The sequence below is a fragment of the Cariama cristata genome, unplaced genomic scaffold (assembly GCF_000690535.1).
Source record: "Cariama cristata isolate BGI_N322 unplaced genomic scaffold, ASM69053v1 scaffold16322, whole genome shotgun sequence".
In the NCBI taxonomy this organism is placed as follows: Eukaryota; Metazoa; Chordata; class Aves; order Cariamiformes; family Cariamidae; genus Cariama; species Cariama cristata.
The window spans coordinates 21,622-39,974 of record NW_009603417.1 but is presented as its reverse complement, the minus strand read 5'-3'; the positions used below and the strand labels follow the sequence as shown (position 1 = coordinate 39,974).

The 18,353-nt window shown below is 36.8% G+C and overlaps 1 protein-coding gene across 1 annotated transcript in view; it reads right to left on the bottom strand.

Annotated features, from left to right (window-relative positions):
* LOC104157746 (formin-F-like) overlaps positions 1-18,353 on the bottom strand; it is a gene marked incomplete at its 3' end in the record, with an annotated part of 31,301 nt that overhangs the window by 9,627 nt on the left and 3,321 nt on the right. Inside the window, exons 3-11 of the mRNA XM_009695203.1 lie at positions 17,476-17,562; positions 15,349-15,522; positions 13,697-13,845; positions 11,311-11,487; positions 10,267-10,693; positions 9,916-10,078; positions 6,636-6,747; positions 2,399-2,489; positions 1,751-1,837 (exon numbers count right to left, since the gene is read on the bottom strand). Coding sequence (XP_009693505.1) covers positions 1,751-1,837; positions 2,399-2,489; positions 6,636-6,747; positions 9,916-10,078; positions 10,267-10,693; positions 11,311-11,487; positions 13,697-13,845; positions 15,349-15,522; positions 17,476-17,562 — 1,467 coding nt within the window. The remainder of the gene's footprint in view (positions 1-1,750; positions 1,838-2,398; positions 2,490-6,635; positions 6,748-9,915; positions 10,079-10,266; positions 10,694-11,310; positions 11,488-13,696; positions 13,846-15,348; positions 15,523-17,475; positions 17,563-18,353) is intronic.

Here is an 18,353-nt window from a genome sequence, read left to right as displayed (position 1 = left end):
CCCACAAGGAAGAATAATAATTTCCTGTAATCAAACTCAATATCAATTTCTGTTTTCCCAGGGAAGCCACCTCCTTTCTAGGGCTATAGACACAAGAGGTGGTTTTGTTTTAAATTAGGAAATGTATATTTTTTTAGCACAACAGTTCTCTTCATCAGTCACCAACACACAAATTTAAAAACATGGAAAGGATGAAATGTGGGAGAGTTGAAAGCCATCGTTAAAATATTTATAGCACATCACAGGGCCAGAGGGTGCTGAAAGCCAATATTCAGATTGTCCCATAGAATTTCAGGTGTATAATACATGGTTTACAAACATGTGTTAGCGTGCATAAGAAAGTACTTCGACAACTGATCAGCTCTTCAATGAAGATTAAATATCCATCAAAGCAAACAGTACATATAATAGCTTCTAAATATTCAAATATTTGGCTTCAGTGGAGGACAGCAAAGATGTAACATTGTACCAGGCAGGGTCAGAAATCTGTGCATCTCCCCAGTGTTTTCCATCTGTTCCTCTTCTGAGTTTTGTTCACTGTTACTATGATTTTAATCACAGCCAGACAACGGATAACAACTTGGACTTGTAGATCTTTCAAATTTTGTTTTCATTCCCATGCAGAATGAGAGCAAACCCTTTGAAACACGTTCATAGAAACAGAATTGTGTCGAAATACTTTGTTTTGAATCAAAGTATATACAAACCCTGGCAGGTAAGGCACCAGTTTGGAACAGAAAGATCCAGTCCATGAGATTGGAACACTGTCTATTTGCATCGCCCCACCCCTAGGTCATCCTGAAAAAGGCAGAGAGGGACTTGAACTCTGGTTTGCAGCATTTCAATTCAGTGCTGTAATCCTTGGGGTGAACAGCCTCCAGTCTTCTGAAAACAGTAAATGTCTATGAGATGCTAGTTGGATAAACTTGCTTTAAGTTTCTGTGACTTTAGATTGATTCTTTCAGTTTGCAGGGCAAGAACCTCCCCACAAAAGGAATTTAATTTTAATGGTGAAATTCACTTCTGTCTTATCACTGGCCAAAGAAAAAGGAAAGTTTAACAACGCCAAATAAAAATTTGAAAATCCTTTCCTGTTCTTCTCTCCCTCTTTTGTGGAAGTCTATTCCACTGCCAGGCCCATTAGTAGCTGCTTCTTGAACATTAGCTGAATAAGGATGATATTAAATGCACATACATGTATATACATGTGTATCATAGCCCTCACTTGTCTCCATTTATTATTTTTTTTTTTTTTTACGGTGTTTTGTTTTGAACCAGTACTGTGAAATACCATCATTAACAAAACGCAATAAAATGAACTGGATTCCCAAAAGCATTCCAAATGCACCAACAGTGCCACTGTATTTCAAATGTAGCCTATCTCTTAACAGTTTCATGTCATTTGCAATTCCTTGGCTATCAAAGCCATGACATACAGAGATTTTATGAATTTTTGTTAAACCTTTTTGCTTGCTACTTTTGAAGTGTCATGAAATGTTTGGGTTTTTTTTATATACACTAGGCTGTCTGGATTATTACACTATGAATTGCTCACATTATGAACTGTGAGGTATTTTGCTATAGGGGAAAAAAAAAAAAGACAAAGGCGAAAAAAAAAAAGACAAGGCAAAAAACCAAAACAAAACCTCCCTAACTACGCAGCTTTGAATTCTGCATTGAGGCCACTTGGCCCTCTACTCTCTAACTGGTAGATTTTGATTACACACTATGAAGGAGTCATGTTACTTACAGGCTCCAAATCTCTTATGCTCCCAGGGAGCTCACGTATGGTAAGCAGGAGATCCAACCTCTGGCCTAAGTGGGGGATTTTACACATCTGCATAGAATTGAACAGAAAAGGAATCAAAACCCATGTTTATACCAAAATATGAACATATCTTTCATAATTTATTGCGTAACTCAGCTGCACCATAGCTTTCCTAATTTCTGTGCTCATTAATTTTATTCTTGGCCTTAAGTCTGTAGATATATTACAGCACATAGTTGAATATGCATCATTTGCATATGCAAATTCAAGATGACACCATACTCTCATAGGGCCAGACATTATTAAAATCAATGATACTCTTTTCTTGTGAACGAGAATGATTAAATGCATACAGTTTTATGCTTATAGATTTTGGAAATCTAGCTCAGAATAAATCAGCTCTTGCTTTGGAGGAAGGGGAGGACGTGCGACTTGGAGACGCAAAGGGATTCATAGAGTTCTCTTCATAATATTTACTTGTCTCAACTCTTTATCAGAAAAAACCTTCGTACCGATTCTGGCTGAGATTGTAAATTTAAGTTCCAAACAACAACTTCTTGTAGTGGTTTTCTCTAGAAGAGAGTGTCCTAGAAACAGCACGAGATGTCTTTTAACGCTGTACATTCTTACCTCTAACATAAACTGATCAACTACATGCAGCTCTGAAGGAGATCCCTTGAAAGACTGGTACCTTTCTGCGTCTTTTGGTGTTGGCATGTACCTGTAAAACAGCAAATGAAAATTAGATGTCCTCTTCTTCTTCATTCTATATTGTTGTAACATAAAACAATCATTCCATTCCATGCATTGGAATTTCTTACTGTTTAGTGTGGTTTACATATTGCTTATTTTTTCTTTAACCATTGGAACTTTATAGACATTTGAGCCAACTACGTGATGGAAAGTAAAAATGATCTGCAGATACATCTGCATGTCTGGAAATGTTTTTATATATATATATATAAGGCATGACAACAACAGTCAGTAGCATTCACCTGCAGATCTACAGACAATTTACAACGGTATGGACTATTTTGGGAAAGGTAGAACCATGCTACAGAGGAGTTAAGGTCATAATTTCCAAAGAGGTTCATTAATTCTGTGCATGATACGTATGTGCCTTGTTTTCATTAACTGGATGAACATATCTGACAAGCTTTCCAAAGCACCTAGAAACAACATACACTTTTTCAGCAGTTAACGGCCATTCTGGCTCAGCTTGTCTCCAGCAACAACTTCTTTGAAAAATTAGCACAAAAGCAGCGCAGACTCATGCTATGGTGCAATTAACCAGTGGGACCCATGGTCTGACCAACTCCTACCTCTAAAACTTTTTTAATTGCCCATGAAACAAGAGTGGCCAATGGCATTTCTGTCTCTCAATTGCATCACATCCAAGATCCATTTCTCAGTTTTGTTATGATAGCACATAAGACAGACCCGCAACTTTCTTCCTTCTGCAAACGGTAACAGAATATTTTCCCACAGTACTCCAGAGTCAGAGAAAACTGATGTCTTTAAACATGCCTCTGCTTGGAAAAAATAAAAACACCACCACAGCTCCCCTCCTTTGGAGATCTCTCTGGCTGTCTGACTGATACACTATGGGAATTCATAGCATATCTTAAGAAAAATGAAATCGACGTTACAGCTAACATATGAGAAGGAGTGTTAAGAATCTTAAATAAGTGTTCTGGTCTACTACCTTCTCTTCTTTCTCTGCAAACAACCTACTAAATTTGTAGCAAGTGTGATTAAACATTCATGGGGACACATATACATTTTCATTGAAAGTAAGGAAATTTATTCAAAGATGGAAAAAATGAAGCAGAGATTTTAGCATGTTAGATACAGAACAAAAAATAAGATTTTTTTTTACTGTTGTCAATAATTTAATGTGCTATTTCAATTGAATAATTGGGGGTTTAATAATTAAATCTATATTAAAGCAGATTACAAAATATTCCATTCATCACCTTTCATCATCGAGAAAAAAAATGAATTCTCATTTTAAAATAACAGTTATCTGTTGGTAAATGGAAGGCTTTTTATTTATCATTAAAAATAGTCTGACTTTTTAAGCAAATTCAAAAAACAATTTTAAAGCTGACAGTAAATATCTTCATTTAAGCACAAGTCTGATATCGCATCAAATTGTTTTAACGTATTATGTATATGAAATGAAACTAGCAGATTACCCAGAAGGTTTAAAGCTTAAAGCATTAAACAATAGAAGCCATGGAAAAGGTAGCACAAGAATATGTGAATGCATTCCATAAATAATCTTTTTACATGAATGCAAGTCTTATGGAATTTGTTGCCACGAAAATTCTCCCACTGTTCTGAAAAATTAAGTTCATAGAGACAAAAAGTGCTTTGCTATTGATTTTAAGACATCAGGATAAAGAATCATTCAGAGAACTATGGGAAGGTTTTCATATCAAAATATGTCCTGAAGTTTCTAATATTCCACCACCCCCACTAACCCCTTCACTGGATACAGGAGCAGAACATTCTGCGCGCTGGTCACAGTCTTGAAAATGTAATCTTGGTTTTGGTTTTAAATATTTTTCATTCTACAATAGTAGAATTTAGACTTCCTGCTCAGGCTTAGACAGTATGACAGGTATAATTTGCACAGAGAGAAATTTTCCAGTCCCTGACTATCCTGTTTAAACTCCTGTCATAACCACAGGTTCTCAATTAACTGGAGGCCACAGTTTTCAACAGTAAAATTTTCCACCATGGCACCTAAATCAAGTGGAAAGGTCTCAGAAGTGCTAAATGTCCTGCTGCTTGTATTGTGCCAAGTCCACTACAGTGCATTGTACAAGAGAAAGTTCTGAGTGCTGACGTTTCAAGGTAAGCATCTGCTCCTTCGATGAGATGCCTGAATGGGAGCCATAAGACACTGAACTGCCTTGGAAATCCAGCCCTCAATTCTGAAATGTATCATCTCATCTATTTCAGCAACACTTTTAAAACTGTTGGGGTGGAAAAAATTCACTTCCTTTCACTGCAAGATTTGTATGTGCATTCCTAGATTTTGGCAATAAATAAGAATCCCAGGAACAGAATCCTTGATCCTGTATAACATATAGCAACACCGCATCCAGTATCTCTTACCATTCCATTGCTAGAAAAATTTCCTCAGCGTTATTGCTATCAAAGGAAGACTCTGAAATCTTCAAGGAAAAAATAAAATCTTTCAAGCTTCATTGCCATCATTATTATTATTATTGTCACCTGATGCTATAAATCGGTGATCACAGTGGTGTTACACTGATTTCAACAGCATGGAGATCCCAGACTGAATCTGCAGTGCGGTATTAGGGCTTGAACAACAGAGCATGTTCAGTGTTTTCCTTCAAACCGAGGTGCGAGCAGAGGCTGCCCTCGTAAACAGGACTGGCCAGACCCCAAGTACTCTGCTGTACTGCAGGACTGGAGGTATTTCCTTACTTCTACCAGCTCCAACCATGTATTTCTCCAGAGACAGTCACATGTGTAACTCAAGAGCACTCTTGATGTGCAAGACATTTCACTACAGTTATCTCCTGACAACTCCATCACCGCAATTAGAAACTGCAGTACTGCAGTAAGACCTTTCTTTTTTGAATGAAGCCTTTAAGGTCAACTTTTGAAAGGCAATGGAGCTCCATTACCTTCAGTGGGGCTACACAGCTTTCACCAGCTCATAGTCTGCTGCGCACTAGTGTGGGGTATAACTGGTAAATCACTGGGGTAGCATGGAAACTTCCTCCAGAACACTAGTGCATATAAGACATCCAAATATTCAACATCTTGTCCATGTCCCTTCATACTTCAGGCAAGCTCTGGACAAGCCATCTCACAGAATGACACTAACGCCATGTTACACGTCTGTTCTTACTGTTCACATCACATTCTAAGTACGGACATGATTCTGCAGACTTTAAAATTACTGTTGATGCACTGATTAGGATCAGGATTTTAAGGCCAAAATTAAACTCATTCCACAAGAAGTAGAAACATCAGTTATTTACTTCCTCATTTTCTTTGCCAGTGTCATCTTTATCCAAAAGCTAGCTTTAGCAAAACACTCAAATCTTTTCTCATTTTGAAGCAAGCAACTGTTTTACATTAAGTTTTCATATGAATGTGTTTAATAAAAGGGCCCAAGCATCACATGGGAACTGGGATGTATAATGGATACTACTCTAGGATCCCTGTTCTTTCCTTTCTTTCTATGTCTTAAACTATTCAAAGAGATACAATCCAGTTCCTACAAATTTCCCATGCCAATAGTTTGCTTACACTCCTGAAATCTATTTTTCTCAATATAGTAATTCAATTTTTTTAAAGATATAGAAATTTGCATTCTGCTTTAAACTCACAAATCTCTGCCACTCAGAAATACTGATATTCTTAATATCCCATCATCCCATGAAGCTCCTTTAACACTTGTCTGCCTTCCTCCTCTCCAAACCAATTTTAAATCTTTCATTTCTGATCCCACAGTAGACAGTAAGGCTGTAGTAAGAGATGTTGTAAAGTTTTCTCATCAAGTTATACCTGCTCACTGCCACAACTTATTCTTTTACTAACTCTGCTCCTTGTAACTAGTTCACAAAATCATGTCAGATTTGTTCTCATTTCTTGCAACCCCCTCTCCCACACAATATGGGTAAAAGTGATATTTTGGGGGCACACTCCAAAATCTCAGTTACAAGGACTAAGATTTCTGTGTGCAACCCTAATATTCTATTCACAGTCAGGATAGATCCAAAGTAGCATCTCTCCTGAACTTCGCATTATTTGCAGAAGATTATGTCTTCTCCAAGAGGTAGCACATATTATAAACAAACAACTGAACCCCAAAGATTACCTTCTTAGTGCTGTAATCTGCTCATCTGTAAGTCCACCACTCTCTTCATTTATAATGTATAGTTTTTCTTTCAGCTCAGTTGGTTTTATACGGAAACTTTTAAGAAAAATGTCTAGGGGAAAATTTTTCTTAGATTACTAGGAAGAAAATGCTCAAGGGAAGGAAAAATCATCAAAACATTTAATATTTACTTTCCAGATAAAAAATAATGAAGAGAAAGAAAACAAACAAACAAACACAAAAAAACACACCCAAAAAAAAAAAAAACAAACCACTTAGTAGCTACTAATGCTAAGGCAAAATCTCAGTTTTCATATTTTCTTTAAATATACATTTTTGCTTGACTATTTCTATGTATTTCTGTCAGAATACAGTCAATGCTTAATACAGAACTATCAAGATACTGTTATTGGAAGGTACTCTAGTACTTGCTCATATACATTTCTCTTGTACTCAGCTCAACACTCAAAATAATTTTTTTCCAAATAACAGTACGATATACTGGTGTTTTATAATATTTTAAAGGCTAATGAAATTAAATTTTCCATTTGTTTTGATTTTGTTTACTTGCTTTGTTTAATTTTCAGGCTTCAGAAGAAGGTAGAGTCCATGAAAGAAAAATTGCTCCCAAAAATGAAGGCAATCTGGGAAACAGAAGTGCTCATTTCTTCCACACTGCCTGATATTCTAAAATCTGATTAAGAGTTTTTGTAATGTTCAAGACTTCTGTGCTGACATGGGGTTGGCTGATAATATGCATTATGATAGGAAAATTGAAATAAGACTTCTCTTCCTCAAATAGGTGAAGAATCATGTGTAAGGCTGTTGCTCCCAGAAAGACTACTTTGTCTTGCCAGTTATTCTTTAATTACTATCATCTCCATCATCATTACCAAAGGATGAGTGTAAAAAAGGAAGTACAAGGAAGTGAACAGAGGGCATCAGCAGAGAAAGCAAAAAGGTTTAAATGCTCCTCAGTGTTGGCAAACTTGTCCTAGAGTTTCTGCTATGACAGAACTCCTCTGAGCAGCACAAGGGGATTGGGAAGGAGAATTCGCGAAGGATGTGTATGATTTACCTTTTTTTTTTTTTCCAGTTCTAAAAAGGAACAGAGTTTTTCAGGTTATAGGAGCTTGCTATGGCCCAAATCAGCTATTAATGGTTCTCAGGAGACTGTTGGCCAATGGTGTATACACCATTTATTCTTCCTCTGACACACTTTCCATCCTTTTACTTTTGTTACAAGATCTAGCTTTAGTGCTAAGCCTGGCAGAATATTCCCTTTTTCCTTCTCATGCTTTTTATACCTTATATCTTTTGCTTCCTTATACCTTTTAAACCATTTATCTCTTCAGGTGTGATGATGTCTACAGATGGCAACAGAGTGAATAACTCATAGTAAAATGTTGATTTTAAAATTTTCACAACCTGTCTAGAAAACATTTAATATTTTCTTGAACATTTTCAGTAGGTGAAATTAGCTGCTGAATAAATTCTAGTCATCAGACTTTGCCAAAGTATTTTCCCAGGCAAAATAAGGATTATATATGTCGGAAACTCGGTCTCATACAGGGAAACAGGCACCAATCAAGTCACAGAAGCTGGTATTTTGACTCCTAAGTCAGTTTTTCACCCACTAGATCCCACATTCTTGGATTAACATACACATTATAGGACCTCCCAAAACTTTTTCACTGGAAATCTGAGGATGTTTTTCTTGTCTCTCTGTTTCTAATACCTGTTCTCTGTAAGGCAGAAATTCATTTTGTTTACAAGAATCTACTAGATAACTTAGCTTTTATTTGTATTTTCATATATATTGGGCTTGAATTTAACATGTAGATCTTCTCTCAGAACTCTCATTTTTCTCTTGTTTTCAGAAACCCACTCAAATTCTCAAGAAATTTTAACCTACTGGCATTTTGGAGCTTCATCTTTTTATTTGTTAATTTAAGAACTGTGGTTTGCAGCACTTGCAGGAACATTAATCAGAATTCTCAGGATCAAATTAACTTTTGATCTAAGTAATGTCCATTATAATAAGTATATGCCAAAAATCTCACTGATGGGACTTTAAGGATAAGATTAAGAAATGAATGTAGAATGTCTCAATGAAAAAAAGCTGTAAGAGGAATAGGATCAAAAGGAAGAATGGTGCTATTTGCAAACCAAAAGAAAGAAATTTCCTCAAAGTAATGGTAATAATTTAGTAGATAAAAGTGCTATTACAGGATTCTTTTTATCTGTAACAGCACTTTTGTATCACTCACTTCCTTTTAACCCTTCAAATTGTTAGTCAATGGATGCAATACTTCCAACAAGTTATCTCCATTTACAGTTCCCAATTAAAAACTTTACACTATCTCCAAAATATATTCTTTCTTATCACTATTCGTAAAGATGAAATCATTAAAACTTCAAAATTAACTGCCCCAAATTCTTTACACATGTAACATTTCTTAAAACATCTCTGGGTTATAGAACTTTTTTGGAAAGCCATCTCTGTAATAGAAATCAGAGCAGTCTTTGAAGAACAAGTACTCTTGCTCCTTTATATCTACCACTTCTCATCAAAGTAATTGAAAGACCTTTACATCATTTTATGACGAAGACCAGAACCATGTATTGAACTGCTTCATTAGCTGTGAAAGACTGTTCTAGGTCAGGCCGTTGGCAGAATCATACCTGGGACATGAGAAGGAAGGATCCTGTTCATCATCATTCAAGACAGCCATTCACAGTCTAAGCTATTAGCCAGAGAAAGGCCAAAAGAGTTCCTATGTCCTGGCTTTTACGTGCCTCAAAGGCTCTTGCACCAACCTATCTACACCTACACAAATATTCTTGAACTCAATGTAGGAGAGAGACTGAGCACAGCATTCAAAGTTCTAGCTACCAAGCTGTTTCACCTAGACAGCACACAAAATTTGAAAAGCCTTTGAAGTCAGAATCTTAATATTGATTTCATAGGTGTCATACATAATTTTACATGTCTGCCCTAAGACAACAGCCTCACAGCTCAATGGCATATCCACATGTTTTGGACAAGAGGAAGAGAAGCTTGGTGCTTCTACTCTACATCATTAAGGACCACATTTAGAGCAACTGAGACATGAGGTCTATTTTTATAAATGAGTAGAGGGGCACTGAATTAAAAGATGATTTAGACACAAGCTTGTCTCATTGCCTATTGAATGGCAGAAAGTACAAATAGAAAATGCATGCAGCACTCACCCCAGGTTTCCAGATAGGAGTACACTATTCTTATTAATACACTTACTGAAGTTATGTGCAACTTTTCGATCTAACATGATGTGCTGATTCACTGAAGGTTCATTGCCTGAAAATACTGCCATGTCCTGGATCTGGAACTGATCACACAGCCTGGATACATCTATTTTCTTCTTGCATGGGTCACATGATCCCCAGATAGATTTTTGAATCTAAAAATATAGGAGTGACAGGGTAAACAAAAAGCCACATGAACAGAGACACTTTGTTCCATCCAAACATAGAGAAGGACATCCAGGTTGTTTTGTGGCACAGCTGTACTTTTATGATAACTATATATGTAATACAGGCTACAATACTTTTTTTTTCCTTTAACAGCTACCATCAGTTATATCCTCACCTTATCACAAGGAACAACATCCCAGTGAAAGGCTTTGGTTCTCTTTGTCGATGGAGAGAGGCTACAGGGCTGTGGGAATGCAGGTGGGGCTGGCGGTACCTCTGCCTTACTTATAGGAAGTGGAAGAGATGATGATGATGGGGCTGCTTCGCCCTCTGCAGGCTTTGTCTGGGGGCCTGAAGACTTGTTCAGACTGGTTGTTGCAGAACTCACACCAAAGTGGAGGGCTTCCTCTTTCTGTTCATTCAGAGGCACAGTAAAATCCTCATAATCAGCTTCGGAGGAGGTGCCTTCTTGGGATCCCTCCTGAGGCAGTGAGGTACCCTTGCACAGCTGACAGTACCTTTCTATGAGAGACACCCATTCATTCTGGAGCTTGCTAACATCCTCTGTCCTGTTATTTTGGACAGTAAAGGGTATTCGAAACCTGAAATTTAAGAATGTCATATATAAACGCAAGGAAGTGTAAATAACATGCTGACTAATACAGCCACAGATATTTCTTATTTAAGCAGAATGATGTTGAGCAGCTTTGCTTGTCAAAGGAGCCCAGTGCTGCTGACTCTGACCTTTTCAGACAGAGTTAATTGCTTACGTGTCTAAGGTTAGAGAGCTGAAGTTTTGCCATATATTGACTTTGTGGTGCAGTCACCTCGTAATTCCTCTTCTCCACCTTGGGGGAAGGTGAACAATGTGCTACATCTTACTGTGCTTGTTGCACAAGCTAGTCAGAACCTGTTCACACATCTGTCCTATCAAGGTGAATGATACATCTCTTCATTGGCTCCTGACGTGATAACTGGACAAGTCTTTGTGGGCAGTATTTCAATGCGTCTTCTCAATTCCACAATGTGGTTCTTTTGATTCCCCCTTAAAATACTCATCAAATTACTGCAGAGCAATTGGAGGGGTAATCTATATAATTCTGATGGTTTCATTTCTCCCCTGTTTTATTTTGGTTTGGGACACTGAGATTCTCTGTTGCTTGACCTTGTTTTCAGTACTTCTACTTTAACAATTAATTTAATTATCAACTATACTTACAAATAATTGTGTTCTTTGGTCTGAACTGAAAAGGTACTGCATCCATTCTCCTTGCTGACACTCACATTACCACTTGACAAATTAATTGTATTTGTTACAGCATCTGCAGTCTTGTTCTTTCCTCCCAGACCTATGCAATATAAAGTCAATTCTCCTTCACGTAGTTGTACCAAGTACCTGAAGGACAAGGAATGGAGGTACAGTTCATTCTTCACTGAGTACTTATTTACACAAGCCTTGCCTTTGTTAAAGCATTTTTGAGGTCAATAAGTCTCCACATTTCTATAGCATCTTCCATGGAACAGTAAAAAAGTATCAATATTAAAGCATAAAACCTTTGAGGTAAGGGCTTCTTATTCTCATCTGACATGTAAACAAACTGTGACATAAAATATGAACTTCCAGCCTGCCATGCATAATGAAAGAGCTAAACCTAAGATCTGACTAACAACTAAAAACCACCCAAGTCCTGCTAATTTGTTAGCCACACTCTGTCCCTCCCACTCCATTTATTCCTCTCATTTGCTTGGGATAGTGGGTCTTTTGGACTATGAGTCTTTAAAGGAATTCACTATGTGACTGAGCAGTGCATAATATGACAAGGCCTCAGAATTTCTGTGTTTTCCAGGTATCACTGCCACCAAGCTATAAACAAGTCACCATAATGTAAGTTAGTGCCTAACCTTATAGTCCAATAACTCTCCCTCTTGGAAATGCCTCTGCACATGCTCTTACTCTGCAAGGACTGATCCTGGTCTCCCCTCATTCCCACAAGTCACTTGGCAGGAAAGGGTCAAAGTATTCTGCTCTCAAGGGCTTTCATTAGAAGTGACTGTGCCAAATTTTGGCTATTACCTGTTTAAATGATAAATTAATCTTGGCAGAAATTGCCTGACCATAAACAGCTTCTATTACAGCAGAATCTTCAGCTTCAGTCTCTCCTCTACGATTCTGCTCTGCTGCTTATAACAAAGGTCCCACCTTCAACAAGTGGGGTTTTACTGTATGTGGTTTTTATTCTTATTTAAGCATTCGCATTCTCATTCTTCTTGAGGGTTACTTCATTTCTTTATCATTCTGACAGTTCTATTAGACCTTTCTTTCCCTCCACTCTCTCTTCAAGGTGTGGCTAGTTGATTAAGGTGTTCTATGAGGAATTTAAATAAGTTTAGCTGCTCCAGAAGAATTAAACATAAAATATAAATTGCATCTATTCCCACATAAACAGTCAAAGTGATAAGAATTGTTTAATGGAGCTGGCAGTTATATTGATCTCTCCTTTCTTTAAAGCAGGGACTTAGAGTTTAATCTGATCTCCAGATGTTTCCACCATTATTTACTTTGCCAAAAAAAAAAAGAGAGGATTAATATCAAGAAGAAAGCAACAAGGGCTTTGCTTCCCAAGATAAATACAAATCAATTTTTGTTTGTTAACAAACTTGTTAAATGTTGCAAGGTAACAAATCCTGGACACACTTGAGGATAGTGTTTACAAGACATACAGTGGTAGCCTTTTAAAAACAATTAAAATCATTTTCTGTGAACTGTGAAGTCTTTTGAGATAATTGCCCTGTGCAGATAATGACAATGTTAACTTTTTTTCATTATTTTCTGCTAGACAGGTTTTGGGTTTTTTTGTTCTCTCTCTCTTTCTCTCCTTCGATAGTATAAGCAATTTCCAGGTATTTTAGGTACCCGCTCAGGGGAAGGGTGGGTTGTCTGTAGAATGGGGAGCAAACTATGTAAAATCATTGTGGCTGGTTCACTAGTTCAGTAATAGAATAAACAGAAGCAAAAGCCATGCTTATCTGCGAGGGTTTAGGGGCTGAACGAAATGGTGGTGACAGCCCATTTCCTACTGAATAATGATTCCTGTTTCTGAAACCACCACTCCATTAGGTCACCATGGTTGGTCACCCCCACAGGGGGGAAGTTCAGAACATTACGAGAATGAATTACAAATTCTGGGGCAGCCATTTGGCCAGTGTGAGTTAATGTTCTCTAGCAGGACTCCTATTCTCCTTGTCAGTTTTGCCAGCCGCCTTCTCCTTTTCCTTATGACTGAAAATGGAGTAAAAAGTAAAGAGGTAAACATAAAAAAGGTCCACCATTGAAATAACTCTGAGCATCATCAGCATTATATATTTGTGTTAGTAATGCACACAGAAGTCTCTAGCACACACCAGAACTTGATTTTCTTGGGTACCACTATTCCACTAACAGTTAATTTCAATGTTTTCATCTCATCCAGATTTGGCATCTATGTTTTAATTTGAAAAAGCAATTACATAATTAACTTATTATCAGAAAATTAAAATCTTAAAGTATTTATCAGAACTTTTAACAAAATCCACAGCCGAGAGGTCTACAAAAGTGCAGTTCATACTTCACCCATTCAGTGGATGTGAAAGTGCTTTGCTGCAAATCCAGCAGTCCTTCATGTATCACATCACATTCTACAGGTCTTCCAGAGTAGGACTCCGCTGGTCTCTTGTATGAATTGCTTTGTATAACTCTGCTCAGAAGGTATGTTATCTGTATAATAAGTGGCAGCAGACAGAGTATATTTTCCATGTTGATTCCGTTGAATAAGACATTAATAGGTGGATTTTTCAAGTATAAAAATGATAGACAACACTATAAGCAGTAGCCAAATAGGTAAAATAAATTAACATAAAATAAATAGGATCTTTCTATGATGCTAAACTACTTAACTGCAATTTGGTTTTATGCACACAGTTCTAAATCTGTCATTGTAAGGAGAATATAATTTTATTCTGGAAGGGTTACTGTAAAACATATTTTTACTTTTTTAATTCATATACAAAGCAATCTAGGACAAAATTTCTGTTCAGCCCAGTTCAGGCCCAAGTAGCACTCGATTGATTTAGCTTGAAATCTCAAACAAACCCAGCAGAAAAATGAAGGTTTGCCTCCAGTAGAAAATATTGAAAATAGTATGGATTAAGGTGGGTGTGAATTTAAAGCACTTTTTTTTTTATACAGGGCCATATTTGAGTGTTCTTACTACAGAATACATGTACCTTTTTGAGCTCTTCTAAATGTAATCTATTTTGAAAATTAAGCTAATCAACCATGAGTTACTGTTCATCTGGAATAAAAGTTTCTGCATGTGGAGTTAACCATTAAGTTTCACAAGGGATGAATGCCTCTGCAAAAATCCCCTTAAAAATGGGTCACAGCAGAAGTTTGGATGCAAACTCTTCCATGCTTTGAGAGTTTGTACCTCAACCTAAATTGCACAGCTGGCCTCAGCAGTGGGATGACACAAACTCCAAGACATGATCACCCCTGAACACATGGGATATCTGCATTCTGATGAAAAGCTAGTGCTAATGTCATGACTCAAGTTTTAGTGTAGAGCTTGATCACACTAACTACTTGAAATACTTCATTGAACCTAGAACTCAAAAGGAGCCAAGACCTCAAAATGAAAGAGTTCATACAAAATCTTGCAACACTGAATCATTTAATTAAACAAATACCTAGTTGTACCTAGGCTGTCTTCCTCCGATAATTTTATAATTTCAGCGTATTTTGATGGCAAAAGATGAAGTACTACGTCTTTTTCTTTTCACAGCATCAGGATTGCCTCTTTCATTCTTCTTAAAAGCATGAATTTTAATAAATATATATAGAAAGAGTAAGTGCTTAAAAAATTTCCATTAAGAGTGAAACGTGCATGTCATCAGTTTTGTTTGCTTGTTGTAATACAATCTCAGACCAGTTACATTCAAGGTGTAGTTGAAGAAATGCATCCACTTTCATATCACGTCTAGAGCTGGCTTTACATCTTCAGTCCTAGTGAACTGTGGCAGAATCCTAAGGCCAAACTTTATCCTGAACTCACATTCCCTTTGTTCTATGTACAATCACACATCAATAAAGACATACCTACTTCTTTGCTTGCACAATGCACCGCATAACAATTCCCACTTATGACTGGGACCTGCTGGGTACTACCATAACATTAGCTGTTATTTATAGCAATCTGCCTATGACATTGTAAAAACTTACCTTCCTTTTATCATCAAGAGACACTGCTTCCAGCTCATAATCTTGTCGCCCATGAAACACAATGGTGAAGCGCCTCCTTTCAGTATCTTCACAGGCTTTGACTTGTGAGAAAGGGAACTGTTTCTTAATAATTCCTTTTTCAATGTTAAAAATGGTCCTTGTGTTGAAATCAATCTAGAATAGAAAGTTCTTCATTATTTGACTCCATCACTTCTCTTCATTGAAAAGGAAAGACAGCATCTCCAATATTACCATACAAGGGCATTTAGATAAAGGACCAGTTTAGAAAATGTATCTATCTTGCCAATGAATAGAATAAAAAAATTACATTCCGTCACCAAGATACTGTACTATATTTGTTTTAGTTACAAAACAAACAGATATTCATTGTAACTGTGTTTCCCTATCTCTTTTGATGAATATGCATCAATTTATCACTCTGAAATATTATTTCTTTTTAAATTCTCCTTGTCTTATACAACCCAGTGCAAAAACTTCCCATTCAGCAATAGTGGTAGCACAAACTAATGGCATGACCATCTGAGCAGAGATTCAATTACTAACTGCTTCAACCTATGCCCCAGCACGAAAATGAAGTGAAGGTGGTTATTTTTATAACAGCTGCTTGTGTCAGAAAAAGAGGATGCTATTGAGAGATTACTTTCTGATCTAAATATTATTGTGTTTTGGTTTAGATCTTATCTAACACAGATTTTTTTTTTGTCTGTATGTATATCTACACATATGTGTACATATATGTGAAAGGAGTGACGATAATAGCCAATAAAGTTATTTTATTGCTGTTTCACAGCTACAACAATTAAAAATTGTTTATTTCAAAATAAGATTATTCTTCTTCCACTGCACAATCTATATTTGCAGTGCTAAAAACTGGTACAGACACATTTCAGTATCTATGTGTCAGGCCCTGCTGAGCAGAAACAGCTCTGTTGATACAATAAGATGTGAAAGTTATCTGACCACCCAGCTTCACTGAATATGGCCCACAGAGAAGACAGACTTAGAAGTCTCAGATCTCACCTGAGTTAGATATTTACCTTTGGACATAAATGATTCTTGGCACCTTTCATTCCTATAGTGCAGACCACACCAACCAAATGCTAACACTGTGGCCTTTCCCTCCATTCTGTTTATAGCAGGAAATCTCCAAAGCAGAATCATTCTCATTATCTCTGACTTTTGAAGGCTGCTGGTAAATACCAAACTGGAATTAAACTACTCCAGATTCCCAGATTGATAATTTCCACATCTAACACAGCTTTCTCCATTTTTTCCATCAGCTTTATGACTAAACAGATCTTTTAATTCCAAAAACTGGTGGATATTGAGGGAAATAAGGAGATTATACTTTCTACAGTTAAGATGTAGTAAACAAAATAAACAACCTCTAGCATGTATGACTTGGACTTGCTTACTATTAAATTTTGTCCCAACCTCAGGAAAAATTCAGTGAAATCTAGGTTTCTGGAAACAATATGAAAACTTTGGTATCGATTTCATGGAATCAGGAAATCACCATCAGGTGTTATCAACAGATGTTTGCTTTAATGTCATGCAAGTCAATAAAGCCTTAAGGGTTCATCGTATCAAAAAAAAGAAAAAAAAGAGAATTCACAGGATAGAGTAACCAGACATGAAATGCATAGTCTGCAAAATGAACTTTCTGAGTATCCCCAGGAATATTTCTTCCCAAGGTTTTAGAGACTGCAGCTGAAGTGATGTCCTGTCAAAAGGGACAGATATTTAAGTATGTCTACATCACTTGTATGCATTTACTGATACTAACTAATAAGAACAACTCCCAGGCAGAACCTATTGTAATCAATCATCTTTGTGATGAATCATGTTTTTTAGAGGTGAAAAAACCTCTTAGATCATCAAGTCCACTATACAGCCCTCCCAGGGACTCAGTAGAGGGAGTTTCAGATATTAGCCCCAGAATACTTTTGGTGTAAAAGGTAGAAAGTTTGTTCAATATCTTATACTTCTCTGATAAGTTGCTGAACCACAAGATTTTTTTTAAGCTATCTCATAACATTTACCGAGCAACTTAAGCATCCTATATTTTTCATATATTGCTTCAAAAGTGACAACTTTTAAAGTTACCTGCAAAATTCGTTTCTGCCACCGATAGTGTTTGTATTTGTAGATACTGAAGTTAAATTGTGAGCCAGTTAGCAAATCCTGTGAATCCTGAAAGACAGAACAGAAATCCGCACTATGTCCAACACTGTTCTAATTTTTGTCCACTCAAATCCAATCGTTCTCAGGTGAAATCTCCCTCAGTGAACAGTGTTCAAATAGCACTGGAGGCTTTACAGAACTCCACATGGAGATACAGGGAAGCACCCTCCTGACCTGATTTTCACAAGCACAAAATATCCATAAGTCCTGCTGAGCTACTGAAGGGATCACAGATTGGGATGGAACATGAAAGGGAAAAGCAGAAAGCAGGAACATGGGAAGGAGAAGAGCAGAGCCCATGGAATTGTTCTAAACACATTTCAAAACACATAAGTACACGTAGTCTATTAAATGGGCAAAAAGGCAAACAAGAACCATATGAGACGTTAAAGAAAAATATTTACAGACCCTTGAATACGATGCAGTAAAATGGAAGATCTTTGTTCCTCAGTATTATATGAGGGTATACGACTTGTTATCTGGTCCCTTACAGTAGCTGTACTGTGTGCATGGAAAATGACTAATTCTATAATCTTCAGGAAAATGCAGGGAAGGGAAGGTCATGATCCAGCTATATTCAATTTTATTTAGTTCTAATAATTAGCTATCACAAGGACTTTAACACTGGAGAAGTAGAAAAGGAACCCTTTCTCTTCTTACTCTGAGAATATATTTCCGTGGAGTCTTACACTGCCGAGTTTAATATTTTTGAGTGCAGCCCTTCTGCAAAACTTGTGCTGCTTTTTTATTAGTATTTATTTCTGCTTCTACTTCTACTTCTTCCCAGCCAAGAAGTTAAT